The sequence below is a fragment of the Toxotes jaculatrix genome, chromosome 3 (genome assembly GCF_017976425.1).
Source record: "Toxotes jaculatrix isolate fToxJac2 chromosome 3, fToxJac2.pri, whole genome shotgun sequence".
Lineage (NCBI taxonomy): Eukaryota > Metazoa > Chordata > Actinopteri > Toxotidae > Toxotes > Toxotes jaculatrix.
The window spans coordinates 13228439-13246463 of NC_054396.1; the positions used below are offsets into that span (position 1 = coordinate 13228439).

General features: G+C 39.7%; 1 protein-coding gene across 3 annotated transcripts; it reads right to left on the bottom strand.

The window, feature by feature from the left end:
• Positions 1 to 382: 382 nt before the first annotated feature.
• Positions 383 to 16620, bottom strand: inavab (innate immunity activator b). 3 transcript variants are annotated; one of them, XM_041034799.1, is made up of 10 exons: positions 16401 to 16620; positions 9794 to 9917; positions 7597 to 7730; positions 5692 to 5814; positions 5356 to 5587; positions 5165 to 5218; positions 4623 to 4920; positions 3594 to 3749; positions 2664 to 3357; positions 383 to 2299 (listed from the first exon to the last, which is right to left on the bottom strand). In XM_041034799.1, exons 2-10 carry the CDS (start codon positions 9846 to 9848, stop codon positions 2207 to 2209), a joined length of 1839 nt encoding a protein of 612 aa, XP_040890733.1. In that variant the 5' UTR covers positions 9849 to 9917; positions 16401 to 16620; the 3' UTR covers positions 383 to 2206. The 3 variants fall into 3 exon arrangements, with proteins under 3 accessions (XP_040890733.1, XP_040890731.1, XP_040890732.1); XM_041034797.1 differs by having other exon boundaries at positions 3594 to 3752; positions 16401 to 16619; XM_041034798.1 differs by lacking the exon at positions 16401 to 16620 and adding an exon at positions 12245 to 12324 and having other exon boundaries at positions 3594 to 3752.
• Positions 16621 to 18025: the final 1405 nt, after the last annotated feature.

Below are 18025 nucleotides of genomic sequence, written 5' to 3' on the forward strand. Positions count from 1 at the left end.
AGTGGGTCCTATCAAAGAGACAAACATTGTGTTTCAGAGGGTAAGAATAACATATAGCACATATTGTATGTCAAAGGTGTCCTAAACTATGAATCGCTGCATAGAGAAATATGCTTTGGTTTGAAGTCTGCATGGCAGTTACCAAGTACCAAAACATCAAATATTTCCTCAGCCCCTTTCCTCAACTCATTATATAACTAATTACTTTATTCCCATTAAACATTTCCCTTTACAAATAACAACCTTTAAGTACACAACTCTCAGGTAATATTAATGACATTAAGTCATGAGCATGCACAGTATTAGGAGCATGAAACAGAAGCAGCTAAATGGGACAGCACATGGCATGAGTAAATGAAACACAACAATACACAACATTACTCTTTATTTACTTCCACAGGAAAAACATTTTCACAGATCTTTAAAAAACAGCAATGTAACACATTAGTAGGTTCACTTAAACTACTGTAACTGATAAATAGAAAACAGTAAAAAAGAGAAAAAGAGGCACACAGCACACAAGGTAACATGATTGTGGTCTGTTCTTTCATATATATATATAAAAAACTACACACAGTCTTTACTGCTGCTAGATTTTGCAAACTCAGGTCCATGTCTTCTTCTATTTCAAGTCTGACTTTCCACGGGTCCAATGGTGCAAATCACAATAAATTAATACATAAATAGATCACTGTGTGAGACCAGTCAGTGTATAGCTGTTGCTGCATTTGTAGTAATCAACTCTAATTCTTTAATGATCTATAATAAAATCTCGCTTGGCTGAGAGACGTGGGTTTCTGCTTGTGTACATCACATACTGGCAGTGTGTTGAATACCATTCACCTTAGAGTTAAATCTGGTGCTAAAAACACTTTACGAGACACTGAAAAAGATACAGTTAAAGCTCAGGACATTTCTATTGATACAGTAATAGCTGCCAAACATCAAGACTCTGCTTTTGTCTTAACATGCTACTTTGCATCTCATGTGAGTGAGTTAATTTCTAGTTTCAACTTTTGATTAAATCAGTCAGAAATTCAAGTTAACTGGTACAGTCACAGACATGTGTAAGTATAAAAACAAGACGAATTTGACTCCAAGACTAAGCGACAGAGGACAAACCTGGAACTTAAATTTAAGCAGCTCAAGTTCATTAACATGGTGACTAAAATCAATATAACATTACAAACACTTCAAAAAGGGATATGTTGCTCATTTACATTATTTTACCATGGATTTATTTCCTTCATAAGGCTAGATGAATGGGAGACCCTTATTCTCAAACTAAAAAAAAAGCAAGAACAGAGCATCTCATTCTTGATTCTCCCACATTTAGCATTATTTGGCTACTTGTGTGTTTTTGGCTAAAGAAAGTCACATCACATGATCAAGTACATAAAGCAGCTTACCTGACTTCTTTACATCTGATATTGATTTAACGTGAAAGAAATCATAATTGGTCTTAAATTAACATGACCCGAATGAAAAGTTATTTTCAAAACAATCACATTTCTCGATATCTAATTACAATAAGCAAATTTAGTGTCTATTGCTGTGTAAGAGCTCCTGCTGTCTGCAACCAGTTTGGTGCCCATTGCCATTTCATTTGTGATTATCTTACATTTGCACAAAGACTCTGTATTTCATAACACAGAAACTATGGGATGATGAGACTCTGCTTTCTGAGAAACTGATAAACCAGTATTGAGCTGGAAACTGATTTATGGCATCAGACGTAAGACACCTCACTTGCACATAACAATAAATAGCATTTGTCCCGTTTTGCATTCATATCATTTAACAAGCACACAATGCTTAATTTGTACCTGTTATTACAGAACCGCATACAGAGAGTGGATGAAAACAACAGTCACACTTTACAGTTTTACTCCAAATCCAATACAACTGCTCTTCAATGAGCTTTACTCAGAATGTGTCACGGGTGTTGTTTCAACTTTATAGTAACTCTGGCCATAGTTTGCGTTGTTGTTGTACTGGATTGAATTTCATCCTCCTGCTGTATGCCAGAAGACAGGCCGGCGGGTAAAGAGGACGATGTGAGCTTTCATGAAAAAAATAATTCTCTATGGGCATTAACAGTTAATCCAACTTGATTTTCTCACTACTTCACTTTGGTTTAATGGGAACTGATCCAGTTACAGCCTTTGAGTGATCACGCTCAGTTTGGTGCCCGACTTTCATCTCTTTATACTTGACTTATGAAGTGAGAGCCATCGTCTACAACCCAGTGCCCTTGAGTGTCGTCTGCGGTTCTTTGAAGAGTCCTTCTCTGGAGAACCTAAAAGTCAGCGACAGAAAAAAGCAGCAATCGTTTCAGGATGATGACTCAATCAGAAAACACCACCATTTGGTAATATGCAGATGTATCTGCCGCTCATACTCAAAGTCACACATTACTGGTGTTAAATTTCATATCTCAGTATATATTCAGCAGTTCTCCATTACCGTAAAGAAAGAAACAAAGAAAAACACGTTGCTGCTGCATTCAGACTTTTCCAGAGAAGCTTGTGTTATAAGTAAAAATGATTTCTTGTCCTGACAAGAAATCCAAAAATTTAATTACTCATTAATTACTGACAAATTGTTTGTAATCTCTACTGCCAGACTGTTAGACATAGATAAAGATAGTTTAGTGTGGTTACCTGTTCATGGTACGTTGGATTTTGGTAGCAGGGTGTCTCCCGAACGGACATGTTTTTGACTCTGACTGCTCCCTGTCGGTCAAGAGAGCGGGACCTGGGTGATTTCGCCTGACTGCGCCGATGCCATGACTTGAGATGTTCACTCACCAGTTGTCGTGGGACACCACTGGAGCAGTAGTTTGGGTGGTCCCATTGAGCTGGGGAGGGGGAGAGTCTGATATCAGGAGGTAAAGGCCTCTGTGCTCTTTGATGAGGGAAAGCGGGGTCTTTATACCAATAGTCATATCTGCTGGAAGGACAGGGAGCCTGCTGGGCGTAATAGCTCCGTGCAATGTCCATATCAGGTGAATAGACCATTTCATTGTAATAGGCTTTCTGAAATGTGGGGCTGGACTGGTGCCTGGAATTGTGGTAAAAGCCAGTGCGTGGGAAGACTTGAGGTCCGTAGCTGCCAACTGGGCTAGAGTGCGGGAATGCAGGTTGAAAGTGTTTGGGCAAATCACAGGGCAACTCCTGACACGGGGAGCTATTGTAAGAGTGCTCTGAGTGGCTATCCTCAGAGTTAGCATGGCTTCCATAATTCACCACAGGGGGAGGCGTCTCTGGTAAAGTTACTGTGTATTCTGTCAGTCGCCTCCTTGGACCTCTGGTGCGACCACGGTCCTTTTCATGTGAAGAGTCAGGGTTGGACAACCTGTGGAAATCACAGCAATTTTATATAGCAACTACAAGAACGAGGCTACTCAACAAAGAAACTGCACAAATTCTAAATGTGTCCATCTCACAGATTTTTTTTTAAATAAATGAAGTTGTGAACCTAAATGATATCACTGTGATTTACTCTTAACTACATGAACAACACAGGTGTATTACTTCTAATACACAGTACTGTGGATATCATGTGTGGATGTCATGTGTAGATGTGGCTACCTGAGGGAGAGTTGTCTGTGCACGCGCATCTCTGGTGTGGAGGGCGTGCTATTTGACTGGGTGCGGCTCAGCCTCAGATGGGAGAGTTGCTGTGGCAGAGCTGCAGACTGGGCTAAGCATGTCTCCAACGGTGGCAACAGCTCACTTTTGGCCGGACTGCTGAGTACACAGAGTTGCAGCACAATTTGTGTTTGATCAACGAATCTTAACAACTTAAAAAATACCTAGACAAAACTGCTAACTCAAATAAATGCAGCTTGGTTTAAAGGATTTTAACATATTCCAAAAACGATTGCTGCATTGCCTCTGTTGATGTTTTAAGTAGATGAGAACAACACTGATCTATTACACTGTCAAAACTGAACACCCATAATCACAGTTTGGAGCTTTTTATTGCAGCAATCGACTACTGGACAATAAAGATGAATGATACTTCTGTGTGAAGCTGTCACTATAAATTACTAAGATTTATAGCCCTGTGCTCTTCACACTGGCTGTTGCAGCACCAGTGCAAAAGCAGATGGCAGTGTTGTACACTGATGAACACTGACACAGACGTCTATGTCGTGATCCAGGGCAGAAACAATGACAGTAAAGAGAGGGTTTGCACTGGAAATGACTTTGAGCGATGAACTGTTTTAGTTTATGAACTATTACCACCAAAATTGAAAAGAAATAACAAGAAATGTTTCTTCCACCTGCTCCATGTTGTCTTCACAATGAAAAACCACTACCAGCACCGGAAACATAAACATGGTAACAAGACAACCCAGGGAAACAAATGAGTTCATGTCCATGCAGTGTGTACAGATCCACTATGCTGAATTCGTAGTCACCTCCACCCTCTTGTTTTTATTTCCAGCTCTTCCAAATAATCCAGCGAGCATCCTTTCACTCACAAGCTTGTTAATGCAAGATCTGCATTTCCCACAGCTTACTACAGTCCAAGTGCTATAGGTCACACTTTGCTTTTCCAGCACTACAAACTTGATGAACAGGAAAGCCGTCATGATAGATGGCCTGTGTTACCTCGTCTTGATGGAAGAGCGCGACTTCTTGCTCTTCTGGTAGGGTTGGTCCAGACTAGACTCTGTCCACGGGGAGTGTTGGATGGGTGGAGCATCGCATGCTGGGCTTGAGCTGAAACTCAGCGGAGAGTCAAGACGCGGGTGAGGAGACTGACTCGGGGTCAGCGGCGTGGGTTGTGAAGTCACAGATGGAGACATGTAGGAGCCGTCAACGGAGAACTGTGGGGGAGGCTGGGGAGGATCAGTCTCTACTGGATAAGGGAGTCCTGAGGATGGCTGTGATGATTGGCTTGCCACCTCTAAAAAAAAAACAGAAATTACACGGTGTGTGGTATAATAATTTAGTGTCGAAACCCATGTATCTCCTCCGCAGACTTTTATGAACAGAAACTCTGACAAATACTTGCTGGACTTTGCTCACATTGCCACATGTTTTATGGTTGTCTGGTCACATGACAAACACTGTCCAGCTTTCAAACTTCATAAATATTCTTTAATCAACACTGGCCTGCAAACAAAAACTTGGGCCAGGGAAAGTCTTACCTTCATCTTGCACTACAGAATCAGACAGGGAGCTGTCATCAGATGTACCCAGATCTGAAAAAACCAACCCAGAAACAGACAAGATGCTTTGATTAGAAGGGCACATTTCTATTTTTCCAGGGAAAATCAATTTATTCCCTGCACAGACAAGTGTGAACAGGATTTGACACCACACTATCTTCTTGTCTCACCTTGTTGTGTAATATTAAAAGCAGGAAGTGGTGATGATCGGCCGTGCTCTAGTCGCAGCTGAAAGGCCGTCTCTTGTAGTTGCTTGAGTTTCTTCTCCTCCCTCTTGCACTGCTGCAAACGACTCTTTCTAACAGCCTTACTCAGGTGATCCTCCTCGCAGAGCCTGCGTGCTGCCTCGTATATTTTCATCTGAAGCGCCAACTCAGCATCCACTATGCTCAGTTCTGACTCCTGGAAAAAAGGATCAACAATGTGACTCCTGACTTTTGTGGTTTATGCTTTGTTTAAAAAAAAAAAAAAAATCCTGTCTTGCAGGCTCTAAATGCTGCTCGTACCTCCGCTCCCCGTGGGATGCTTTGTGCATCCAGTTTAAAAGCAGCTCCAATACGTCTGTGAATCTGTGGAGGCTTCTCTCCAGGCAGCAGAGGGTAATCATCTGACAGCCGTCCTGTCAACTCCTAAACAAACAACGCAAACAACAATTCAAATCCAGCTGTCCACAAAGCAACGTTTGGAAATGACCAAAGGTTTGTTTTTCCAATGACAGATGAAGGCTTGATGACACAGTTGATCAAAAATAAAGACATCTTATAAATCAAAACTAAAGTATCTCTTCCGTTTAGTTGTTCAAATAAAGACATGCACATCTTTCCAGAGAGTTCAATGAACCATACCTGGGAAAGTTTTGAAATGATGTACAAGTATCTTTGCCTTCCTTACATGTTGAGGCATATAGGTTCAGGGAATCTGTTGCACAATTCTGTGAGATATCCTTTCACAACACATTCTTTTGGTATCACTTTCTCACTGTAACACATATCCGTGTCAAAACCAAATTCAGAGCATGACAATGCGCTGTTACTGATTTTATTTAAGAACAGCCATTATACACCGTGACTTTGAGTCATCCCTAGACAGCCGCCTTTACGGACAGACAAAAAACAGGAGAGCGGCCACTGAGCTTACTTGTTCCTTTGTCACTGAGAGAAGGGAGAGGCATCATGTCTCCCATTAGTTCACCTAGGCATGTCCCAACAGGAGTGCCCAGCCCAAGTGTCAACAGGAAAGAATGATCAGTCCTGGGATTTTACCCTGGAACAGTTACGCATGGCAGCAATACTCCAAAACCTGGGTATGTGTCCAGTTTGTGAAACCACTTAATGAGCCTTTATTCATGATAGTTCACAGTGCAGGGAGAGAGAGAGAGAGAGAGAGAGAGAGAGAGAGAGAGAGAGAGAGAGAGAGAGAGAGAGAGAGAGAGAGAAGGGCAGGAAAGACTGAAAATGAAAGGGATGACATGTGACAAAAGTCTCATGCCGAATTCAAATACAGGCTGTTATTGGAACCTTTGAATTGCTTCGACTTGCTGAACCTCTTCAAAAGCTATGATACATGAAATAAAAAAATCTCTGCATGCTATAATTTCAGTACACAATGTATCTGAAAGGAAAGGGATGATGTTTGTATTCTGCTTAGTGGTAAAAGCCAAAATAATAATGTCACAAAGGTCATAAAGGAGAGGAGGTTATATTAAAAGAACTTTTGTTTCCTCTCAGTGGAGCTCCTGACTGGACATTACCACTGTGACATTAAAGATACACGAAAGTCAATGCAGACACATCTGAAAATGCATCAACTTGTGGGCTTTTTTGGGGTATTCCATACACAGTCACTATTTTTGACCATTATCTGTTTGAAACTGCTGCTCAAAGTGGCATTTTTAAAAAAAAATCTCCAATCTTTTCTTATAGTGGTATGAAAATGGAGTGTTTAATACCTATGACTATCCTGTGATCTGCTATTAATTTGCCCAGGTCAAGTGTCCCGTGCACACTCAGTGACAGAGATCGGGAATGATCTGAAAACAAGGGCACAACACCACAAACACCATTCGGTGATTCATCCCGATTAGTGTGGACATGGCTGAACACGTACCAAATGTCCCTCTTGCAGGTTACTTTGTTAACCTGCAGTAAAATGTGTCATTGTACATCCTGCCACGGAGCTACTCCACCTATTTAATCCTTCAGAAAAGCTGCTTAATCGTGTGAAATATGGCAATATGGTGAGTGTACCTTGCATTGTAGGTCTACTAAAACAGTCATTAAGATTTTAATGAACATGGATTATCATTATTATGTGACTCATTTGTTCTGTAACATGTATTTAACGTAACTTTTGTGCAGCCTCGTTAGTTTTTCGTCTGTTGACTTGTTGCTTCGTTTATTTCATTTACTCACAGCTTCACGGATGCAGAGTTTCTTCAGCTCCAGTAAGCAGCACTCCAGTCGGTCTTGGAGAGCCTGGTGTTTCAGTTTCATGGCTCGAGTGTGTGTGTTCACATCCTTCGTATGCGTCGTCGGGCTGTCAGAGCCTGCGTCATGCAACAGGAAAAGAGCAAATGCACTCATCTGAGATTATGTGACTTAAGTGTGATTTAAGTGTGAGTTTTTGTTCAGTATTTTCGAACAGTGTCACAGAAGGAGTTGATTTATCTCTGTAGTCATTTTAGAGGCTGGTGGAGCTGTTTGCTTTGCATCTTCTTTCTTAACCTTGTGCCTGTTAACCTGGTTCCATTTAGTTTTAATCTCTATTTCTTTTGTTGCTTTATATTCCTTAAATCATTCCAAGAATGCAAGATCACACCATGAACCCGATATGCTATTTTATCTACAAAGTACACTTGCATCATATTCAGATTAAATCTGGAGCCCACTGTGGCCAACACAAGGGTTAGATTCAATCAGAAGAACATACCTTTTGTTTGTATCGTTGTTTTCATCAGTGACACTGAAACTGCAGAACGAGTGTCAGCATCTTTGTAACTATAAACAATGTGTGAGCGTTCGACTGGTGCTGTCTGTAGCCTTGGTGACTAATGACATTAAGATTAGTCTCAGAGCTGTAGGAGTGGCTTCAGGCAAAATGCACTGAGCGCCACATACCTTCAGAGATTATTAACAGAATCCCTGCAGGTACTGACAATCATCTGAGGTGCGACAGGAAAGAAGTGTGACAGCACAACAATGGAGCAAAGAATTCCTCTTCCTATGGTGACAATCCCCCCATTCTTTGTAGGTGGACACATTTTCATTGTATAGGGAAGACGTCACGTGGCTCAATTAAGGCGCTAGGAATGTCAGACAGGCCGTAACTAATCAGTAGACACTACCAGGCGCAGCAAAAAAAAAAAAACAACAACCCAAGACTGCTGTTTATTCTATGTTATTTTTACCATAGGTGCTGGAGGAATAATGCAGAAAAACTGTTAAAGATTTATTTTCCGCAAATCAACTTATCAACTGTTTCAGCTCCAGTATTCACAAATACATAAAACAGTAACAGGGCTGAATTTTCTCCTGAATAAAATCTTAACTCTGGTTCGTTCATAGTCTTTTTACCATTTGCTTGCATTTGAGAGCAAAACATGAAGCAGTTTTCAAATAGTCTGCACAGCATCTTCCACGTGCTGCAGGATACAGCAACTAATCTGGCTGCAAGTCACAGTGGACCACATGCATTTTAGTCCCTGCCTGAGTTTTCACATGACAACTTGTTTTCCTTAACAAAGTAGATGGCTTGCACTTGTTTTGAACTTGCTGGAGTGACTACTTAATACAAATTTAATTTGGTGTGTGCTGGAGTGTGGAGTTGATTATCTATCGATGATTGAGGTCTCTCCTGCCAACCGAATTACAGCAGTACTTGTTTGCTCCATCTAATCATCTAGGATTGTGTTATGCTCTGAAAGGAAGTCATTTTGCTAGATATTGAATGAAGCACGAGTGTGACGTTACTGAAGACAAAAAAGTGGTGAAATGTGTCAGAAGATAATTTCCTCTTCTTTTTAAGCTATGAATTACACAACAGGCAGATAAAAATAAACTGCATTGCTGGCAGAACAACAACATCCTTACTTGAAAGTCACTATACATTTGAAATAGTAGATATTGGTTAGTTAGAAGAAGGAACAGCAGCTCTGTCATGTGACTGGTAACTGGGCCTAAAATAGTCACTTTGCCATTTAACTTGTGGCTCTCAACACAAACATGCTGAAGTAAACTGAGAGATTATTCTCACAGTGCCTCATTTTTTTGTTTTTTGTTTTTTTAAACAAATGTACACTTCACAAAGATTTTGGCCTCACACAGATTTGTAAAACTATTTCTTTAAGCCTGAAGAGTCAAAGTACATTTTGATAAGTTACTGCTCAAATGTCTGAAACAACTATTGACTTAAAGCCACTTTCTGTCTTCACATTAATTAAAGAGATTCAATAAAGATGTCTGCTCCATCAAGTTGTTTTGTACTGAGAAGAGCATTATTTTGAAATGCAGCTTCACAGCAGGTTAATGCACTGAACACAAAAATGTGTAGAATTTAGACATGACGTGACATATTTTGAAAATGCCTGGGGGACACATAAAAGTGTCTTACCTGAATGAAGGATGATGCCGCTGTCAGTGTCGCTGATCTCTCCGTTGCCTTCCATATCAGTAGATCGACTTCCTGTAGCTGTTCTTCACTGGAGGCAAAGGATAGCGTTGATGCTCACCATGTCCTGTAAAGTGTGATTTCGGTTTTAGAGGTCATCACTATTTTCAACAACATCAACCTGAACTTCATAAAAGTCAAAGATTTTTTGTTTCACACTGTTAAACTATTCAATAAATCGATCCAATGACGACTGATGACTGACAAAGTCTAAAATTTTAACCTTAACTGAATTCTGGAGTATTATAATGCCCCACACAAACGGCAGATTCTACCAAAGAAAGCCAAGAATTTCCCAAGATTTTATGAGGAGTAAACAACCTTTAACATCCCACTCTGTCTTTATTTCATTTCATAAAGCTTCTACTGTCTTGTGTTGGCAAAGCTTCAGAAGAGCAAACCAAAACTGATTCAAACTGTAACGATTCGGCTCAGAAAGCAGCACAGTGTTTGAGCCTGCAGCCTGTGGGAGTCCAAACACGGGAGAAGGACAAATAAATACCTGAATGTTAAAATTTGATTACAAGCAACTAGTTGCTTGGCTACAAAGAAAAGCGAGTCTTAGTCCAAATAGGATTAGCACAAGCTTTCCAAAGACTGCCCGTGACATAACCTAGTAACCTGTTGCTTCAATGATTCAGGTGTGACATGCCCTCTTGACGCCATAGTCAGATGTAGTCATAGTCTCCCACAGCATGAGTACACACACATGTTACCAAGTCTAGGGTGTTTCCTGTGACACCCTGTTTATTTGTCTCTTATGTCATGTGATCGCCAGTATCTCCTTCTGATAAGTGGCTCAGGACGCATGAGCCACATACACAACTGGTGTCAAAGAAAAACTGTGAGGCTTGTTGGTTAGATTATTAACTATGAGAATACAGGAATGCGACAGCGGTCGTATTACAATGCACAGGGAAGTTAGCCTCGGCCCGCGGTAGGAAGCTTCTCACCGATCATTGCTTTGAGGAACAACTACATGTGGTTAAGTCGTGACCTACAACATACAAGAAGTGATTCTGCCGCAATGTTGTTTGAACTACAGCCTGACATCCAACAACATTACAATCCTGGACATGACACATCCTCCACACATCTCATATGACTTTGACTGGACGCTTCTTCTTCACTCCCACAGATTACTTACTAATGTGTTTGGGCACAAAAACAACAAGATTGTAAACTTAAAATTGAACAACTAAAACAACATTATCTTTTATATTTACTGTTACCTCTGGCAAACAACTGTAAATTGTTGGGTTGAAAAAATACTAAACAGCTTTGAATTTGCCAGGTATTGATCTGTATGCTGGTCAGTGGGTGAACACAATCATACTAATGCTACAAAACTACAAGCAGCAGTTAGTGTGTGAGGATCACATCGCAGATCAACTGGATAACAGCTAAAATCATAAAGGGCTGCAAGGAACAATCATTTTCATTATCAACTCATCTATGAATAGTTTCTTTTCATTAACAGAGTAATCATCTATAATACATCTAAAAATATAGAAAAATACTCATCACATGTTCCCGGAGACCAAGGAGACATCTTCAAATATGAAGATGTCTCCTTGGAAATCCTCACATTTCAAAAAAGGTCTTTTATTTGAGACTTAAATAACTTAAACTTAATCAATCAATTATCAAAATATCTGTAGATTTCAGTGCTCTGTTCATTTCAAAGTCACGCCGATCGACTAATCAGTTAATTGACTGATCAGCGAGGTAATTTTATCCAACATTATAAAGACATGCTGTACTTTCAAATTGGGCTACCCAATCATTTTGGAGAATTTTTTGTTTTGCTGTGTGCAGATCACTGAAATCCCCTGAAAATCCTGAAGACTCTCATCCACCCACCACACGTCAGGGAAACGCAACTACCAGAGCAGTTTGATGCACAGTAGATGGGCAGGATTTTATACTATGAAGAACTGCTATACCGCTATACAGTTTAGAGCATGTTTCTGATTGAGTGTTTTATGTGTGTGGAAACATTTTTCTTGTGTGTTTTCCAACTATTTTCCATTTTTGAATAGAATAATACATCCATATATGTACATTTTGCTAGGAACAGGTTTAAAGAAATCAAACACACACACAAACAAACAAACAGGTGAGGAGTTGTCCCTGTCTTGAAGGTGTCAAAGAAACTGTACTAGATGACAAAACACAAGCTGGAGGCATTTTTCACCTCACTATTTTAAGTCAAGTGTCCACAAAAAAACCCCTCATACCACACTGACATATTTTGTGTAAAATCACGAATGTCTCAATATGAATAATTGACTCAAAAATTACTAACACAATGAAAGCCATACCACATTAATCCAAATGAATTCAGCCCGAGGATGAATTAAAAAAACCCACACATATGAAACATCTACTTACTGAAAAACGAAGACTGAAAAGTGTCCCTGAGAATTCACAACTTGAATGGAAATGCACAAAGCCCAGGCTATGTGGAGCCTGGACAGGAATGAGAGACTCGCCCACTAAGAAAGAGCTGCCTGCTGAAGAGGAGTGGCCTCATACAGAGAGGGCTGAGCACTTGAGTCAGTATCATATAACTCAGCACTCCTGTGCTGAGTCTGAAACTGTGTCAACAACAATGACCAAGGTACTGAGAAATTACACTTCACTTTACCCTCCTATCAGTATACTTATAGATGGGTGTTAGCAACCTGGCCATGTGTCCATTACAAAAGAACTAATGCTCTCTCTATCTCACTATATACACACACACACACACACACACACATATGCATACATACATTAAAAAAATAAGACAGTATGATCTGTATGATGAGTATCTGAGGCTATAACTATAATGTCAGTTTTCGTCGATCAATCAGTTATAAACAACTACCAACAATTTTGTTAGTCGATTATTTTTGAAGCAAAAATGGCTCCCTCCACTCCCACCTCTCTCTGCCTGCAGCCAACTTTAAGCTTTGCGTTGCCTAAAGGCTCTAATTGAGTATAATAAAGATGTGATAAATTGATTAATTGAAGTATAGGGCAGATTAATCAACAACGAAAATACTCCTTAGTTGCCGCCCTAGTCGGTTTATCCACATGATGTTAGTAACCAACAAACTTCAGCAGTCAAAGAATCTTGTTCTCTTTGAAATATCTGGAAGCAGGTATATGGGACATTTTGTAAACTGTCTAATGTTTAAGAATAAATAAATAAAGTCAAACATCATCAGTGGTTACAGAGGACTGACTGTTAATGACTCTCTGAGGGCCTTGGACTACTGCTTTCTCACAATGACCCATTATTAATCAATGCTAACTGCTGTGACATTTCAGCTCTGCATGTTCAAAGATCAAATAACTGGTAAATGTGTGACTATTGCCATCTCCTGGCTGTTTAAACAGTCAGAAAAACAGATCACCAATTATTACTTACTAATTCACTATCTTAGATTTTCATATAAACTCTGACACTTTTCTCCACCTATTTCCTGAATACCAATCCTAAGGGCCTGCCATTTTTGCTCCCATTAAAAAGAAGGAAACACATGGTGGTGGGATAGTCCTCATGATTTACAGAGACCCAGAGGCAGCACCTGCTCTGTAACTGCATGGCTCACATTCATTCTGAATCTCAATATTCATTTTGGCTTTCCAGGAATGTTGGTGCACAGACACCCTGAAAAAAGGCCAAGCAATTCCCAGACACTCAAGAATCAGTTCTCAGATGACATGGCACCGAGAAAGCAGCAGCCACGAGACAAAAGCAGAAGATATTTGGTTTTGTAACTTCTACATTTAGGCTTCACAGTGTGAGCACAGCTGGCCACATCTCACAGATATCAGGCATGCAGACACAAGTAGGGCTGAAGCAATCAGTCAGTGGATCAGTTAGATAAAATAATGGGCAACTGCCATGATCAATCATTTAGACCTGTCTATAGGCGAGGGTTGCAGCTTCTTAAAAAACTGAAAGTATTTCGATTGTGATGGGCACTTTTCATTATTTTCTCACATTACATTCGTACACTATACAATTCTGATTATTTGACAATGAAAATAATCATTAGTTGTTCATAAAATATCATATCAGATTAACTATTAAGTTGTACTTAGTAAGTTAACAGTAAGCTGAAGCAATAACTGAAGGCTCACCTAGGTGAGCTAGAAGGTGTAAGGAAAGTCTGAAGGGAGGGGTAATACCCACCACTGACCAGCACTTCTAAGGTTAACGATATAAAAGAACAGCAGCAGCAGCGCCTTGTGTAAACAGGCTGCATACCAAACAGTTTGATAACCTAAAATCAGATATAAGGGAAGTGTAGTCATGCAAAGGATAAGTTATCGCTTCTGATCATGAGAAAGTGATTGCAAGAGCTCATATCAAAACTAATACCAACAGCAAGAGAGAGCTGTGAAAAGAGAAATGCTCTCAGACACATCTTAAAACCTATTTAGACACAGGCTTGTGGCGTGACACTCAAGAGTTGGAAGGAGATCTGTCACATCACAGTTTTACTCTGTGCATAATGTAATTACAACAAGTGTGCAGTGAAGTCCACCGTGCTTGATGTGAGGACTAGTTAAGCAGCTTCCCACTCCACTCCTGTACAACACAAACACCCATCCAGTGTTAAAGTAGCCAGTTGGTGGATGTCATGGGTAGTTTATATAAACCAGAAGTCCCTGACAGACAGAGAGAGGGCTTTGTGTGAGCAACACAGCAGCTGGCATAACAAATTCTTTAAATATTCTTGAGCCCTTTTATAAGTCTACAGCCAGACTACTGCTGCCAGCATGTGGAGTCATCAGCTGCCAGGGGATCACACATTTTCCCTTAATATTTTACAACTTGCTTCTTCCGCCAGGTGCTAATAGATCATTTTGCCATAATGGTCCTTCAAAGTTGTGGTATTAGAAAGTGCTATGAAATTGAACTAAGGTACCACAGGCCCTGAGGTTTTAAAAGGCAAACAATGCAACTCCTGGAGCTGCTGGGCTCCCTCCACTCCCACCTCTCTCTGCCTACAGCCAACTTTAAGCTTTGTGTTGCCTAAAGGCTCTAATTGAGTATAATAAAGATGTGAAATGAATACTGTACGTATCTCAAATGAGCAAGCACGCCGGAGTGGTGAGTCTGATGTGGACTGCTGAATTAGACGTTTGTACACCACCATGTAAATAAAAGCCTATTCTAAATTGTGACCAAGCCCTAGACTTTGACTGAGAGTGAACAAGCTCAAACAAATCAACAGCATTTCAGCTCCTCGTAAGCAGCTTTAAAAATCAGACTGTTCCTGAATGTACATGTGTTCTGTTTTAGCTTGTTCAAGCTCTTCATTGAAACTATAAGAGTTTACAATGAGTGAAATGTAGAAACCCAAAACCTCTGTGAAACTATAACGGAAACAATACATGGCTGTGACATCTCATTAAGTGGAAAGATTTTCAGTGCCTTGTGTTTCATTTTATACTAACTTACCAAACTTAAGCCTGATATTAATGATATCTCTGGAAACTTTGGGATCTTTTTGAGAATTGAAAACAAAGTTATGTAGGTTTGGACAATGTTTTAGCTTACAGCAGGTCAATCCTCAGGTATGTGTAGACAGCAGAAATCTCTGAATGCACAGAAATTACAAGCTAACAAATGGGACAACTGCACTGAAAAAAAATCTTTATAGAGACAAAAGACAAAATAATATAATCAAGTTTCTGATATGTCCAGTTAACCTTTTTGTAAATTATGTGTCAACTGGATAGGGTACGTATACTGTTCAACTACAATCGTGTAACAGGGCTAAATGGAAAAGCATGCAAGACAGCACCAAAAAACAAACTGCAACTTGAATTTCATAGTTCCTCTCAGGTATGTTTTCTTCGTGTTGTGATTTTCTGTTGAAAGAGGATGTTGCAAGTTCATTACTTCTCTGCTAGTCAGTGCAGTGTGACATCTCTGTAAAGCTTATGGTACACCTTTAAACTCTGGTTTGGCACAAAACAGAAAGAAAGAATAAACTCACAGTTCAATGTCCTGGACAGAATAACTGATAAATCTGTAACGGTGGTTTACCTCCATGTTAAAGTTGATGCTGGGGAAATGTATTATGGATGTTTCTAACTAAAAACAATGACATAAATAATAAATATACACCTGTAATGTAAATCTGAAGACATCTTGCCAATGCAAGTAGATTTAAAACAGTACAACTGGCTTCCCCCAAAAGTGGACCAACTTGAGATGTGAACTATATATGTCAGATAAAAAAAAAATCTCTCAGGGGTAAAACTGAGTAAATAAATAAAGAAATGTGACATGTCTTCATCCTTTTTACCCACTCGCTCAGTCAGCTTCATAGAGTTGGTGGGCCTCAGCTTTCAACAGTTTAGCAAAGTTTTAAACTCGCCTTAGTGGTGAGCGTTTCCCAAAACTTTTATTCTCTGGTTGCAGTTACTTATTTTCAAAGGAACGGTACGTTCATTAACCCTAAATAACCAACTCCCCCTGCGCACATCCACACAAACATTGTTAAACAAAACTTACAATGCCATTTCTTTTTGCTCTTACCTTAGGAGCTAGTTAGCTAGCTAGCATCGTGCCTCATCTGCATCCATACAATTGAGCTCCATTGGCTCTCCCAGATTTCAGCTCTAAGTTTATTTCTTGTTACGCTGACAAAATAGCTGAAGAAAACGCCACCAAACCCTTGCGTTACGTCTCTGTGGTCTAGACGAGTGAATAAGAAGAAACACAAACATCAAAACTCACGTTTTGAAGCGCAAACGAAACTTTTTTTGTTGGAGAGGCTACCTCCTCAGCTCAGTAAAGTAAAGCAATGCCGTGTTGCCTTCAGGTTCCGGTCAAAAACATGAACTAGCTAACAACATCGAGATTTACCATGGTAACCGGGTTTTGTTTTTCGATACGCGATGTGTAAATGGACAGGATTATTAAGTCGACTGATCAAAATCTACTAAAGTGGTGAAAGTAGTACCTACAACTCACCCCATTTAAGGAATCCATCAAGGCATTGTTTCAGACCCACGTCTTACTTGTATTTCACCCATCTTTTCCCTTGCTGTTCAAAATTCTGTCCGTGTGTGATTTGATTGCCAAAGGAAAACAACAGCCACCATGTAAAACAATCCTCAGACAGGCCACTTTGCCGTTTTTTGCCATTTAGTGGCACTTTAAAGGCTTTCAAGTTATATTTACCACTGTAGTCATATAAGTTACAAGCTGAATATGGGCTTGTGAATGCCGCATTAATCATCAACATTTCCAGCGTTGTGTGGGCGGTTTACGGACAGAGATGGAGCAGGTACATCTGAACTTTTTGAACTTTTTTTTTTTTTTTTTTTTTTCAATATTTGGCCTCAAAATCTCTTAATTATTTCTATAATGTGTCCAGGATTTTTTTTTTTTAAATAACCGACACCTAAACCTAAAGCACATTTTGAAGTAACCTAAAATTAGAACTGTATCCTTTTTGTTTCGGCCACTAGAGGTCAGTAATTTGTGACATAGACTGTTACTCCATGGGACCCAGTGAGCCGCATTGCACACCGATACAGGTGCATGACATACTGCAGCATTGATGAAATCATGTTTACAGATATATCAAATATGTTTTAATTTCGTGGCAATTATAATTAGTGGTTTTCAGGAAGCAATCACGTGTTGGCCTCAAGGTACTGAATTGCAGTCCAATGTTGTTCCACTTACCAGCTCAGCATAAAGCATGATATAATTTATCTAAGATCACATAATCTTATGTACCGAGGGACTGTTGTGTATCTCTCAGTTTTAAATGTTGATCTTCTAAATCTCTGATTGACACAGGATGAAGTCCTTGTAAGCATGTTTTGTTTTTGTTTCTTTTTGTCAGCACTTCCTTGTTTCTTTGGCATGATGAGCCTCTTATAATAAACAACAGCATTAAATCACATCTCCCTTGGGGGTTTTATTTGGTTGGTGTGAAAAAAAAATCTGAAACTATGGTTCTCTGACTCTTTAATGACTTTAGTTGTAGAGAGAACTGTTCAGTGGTTCAACGATATATGAATGGCATCTGTGTCTATATGGAGACATTTAAGCAGAAAGCCATGAAGTTGTTATAGTGAGACATCAAAACATTGGGAAAAAATAAAACAAGTCCTCCATACATTCAAATGTCCTCAAAGGCACTGGAT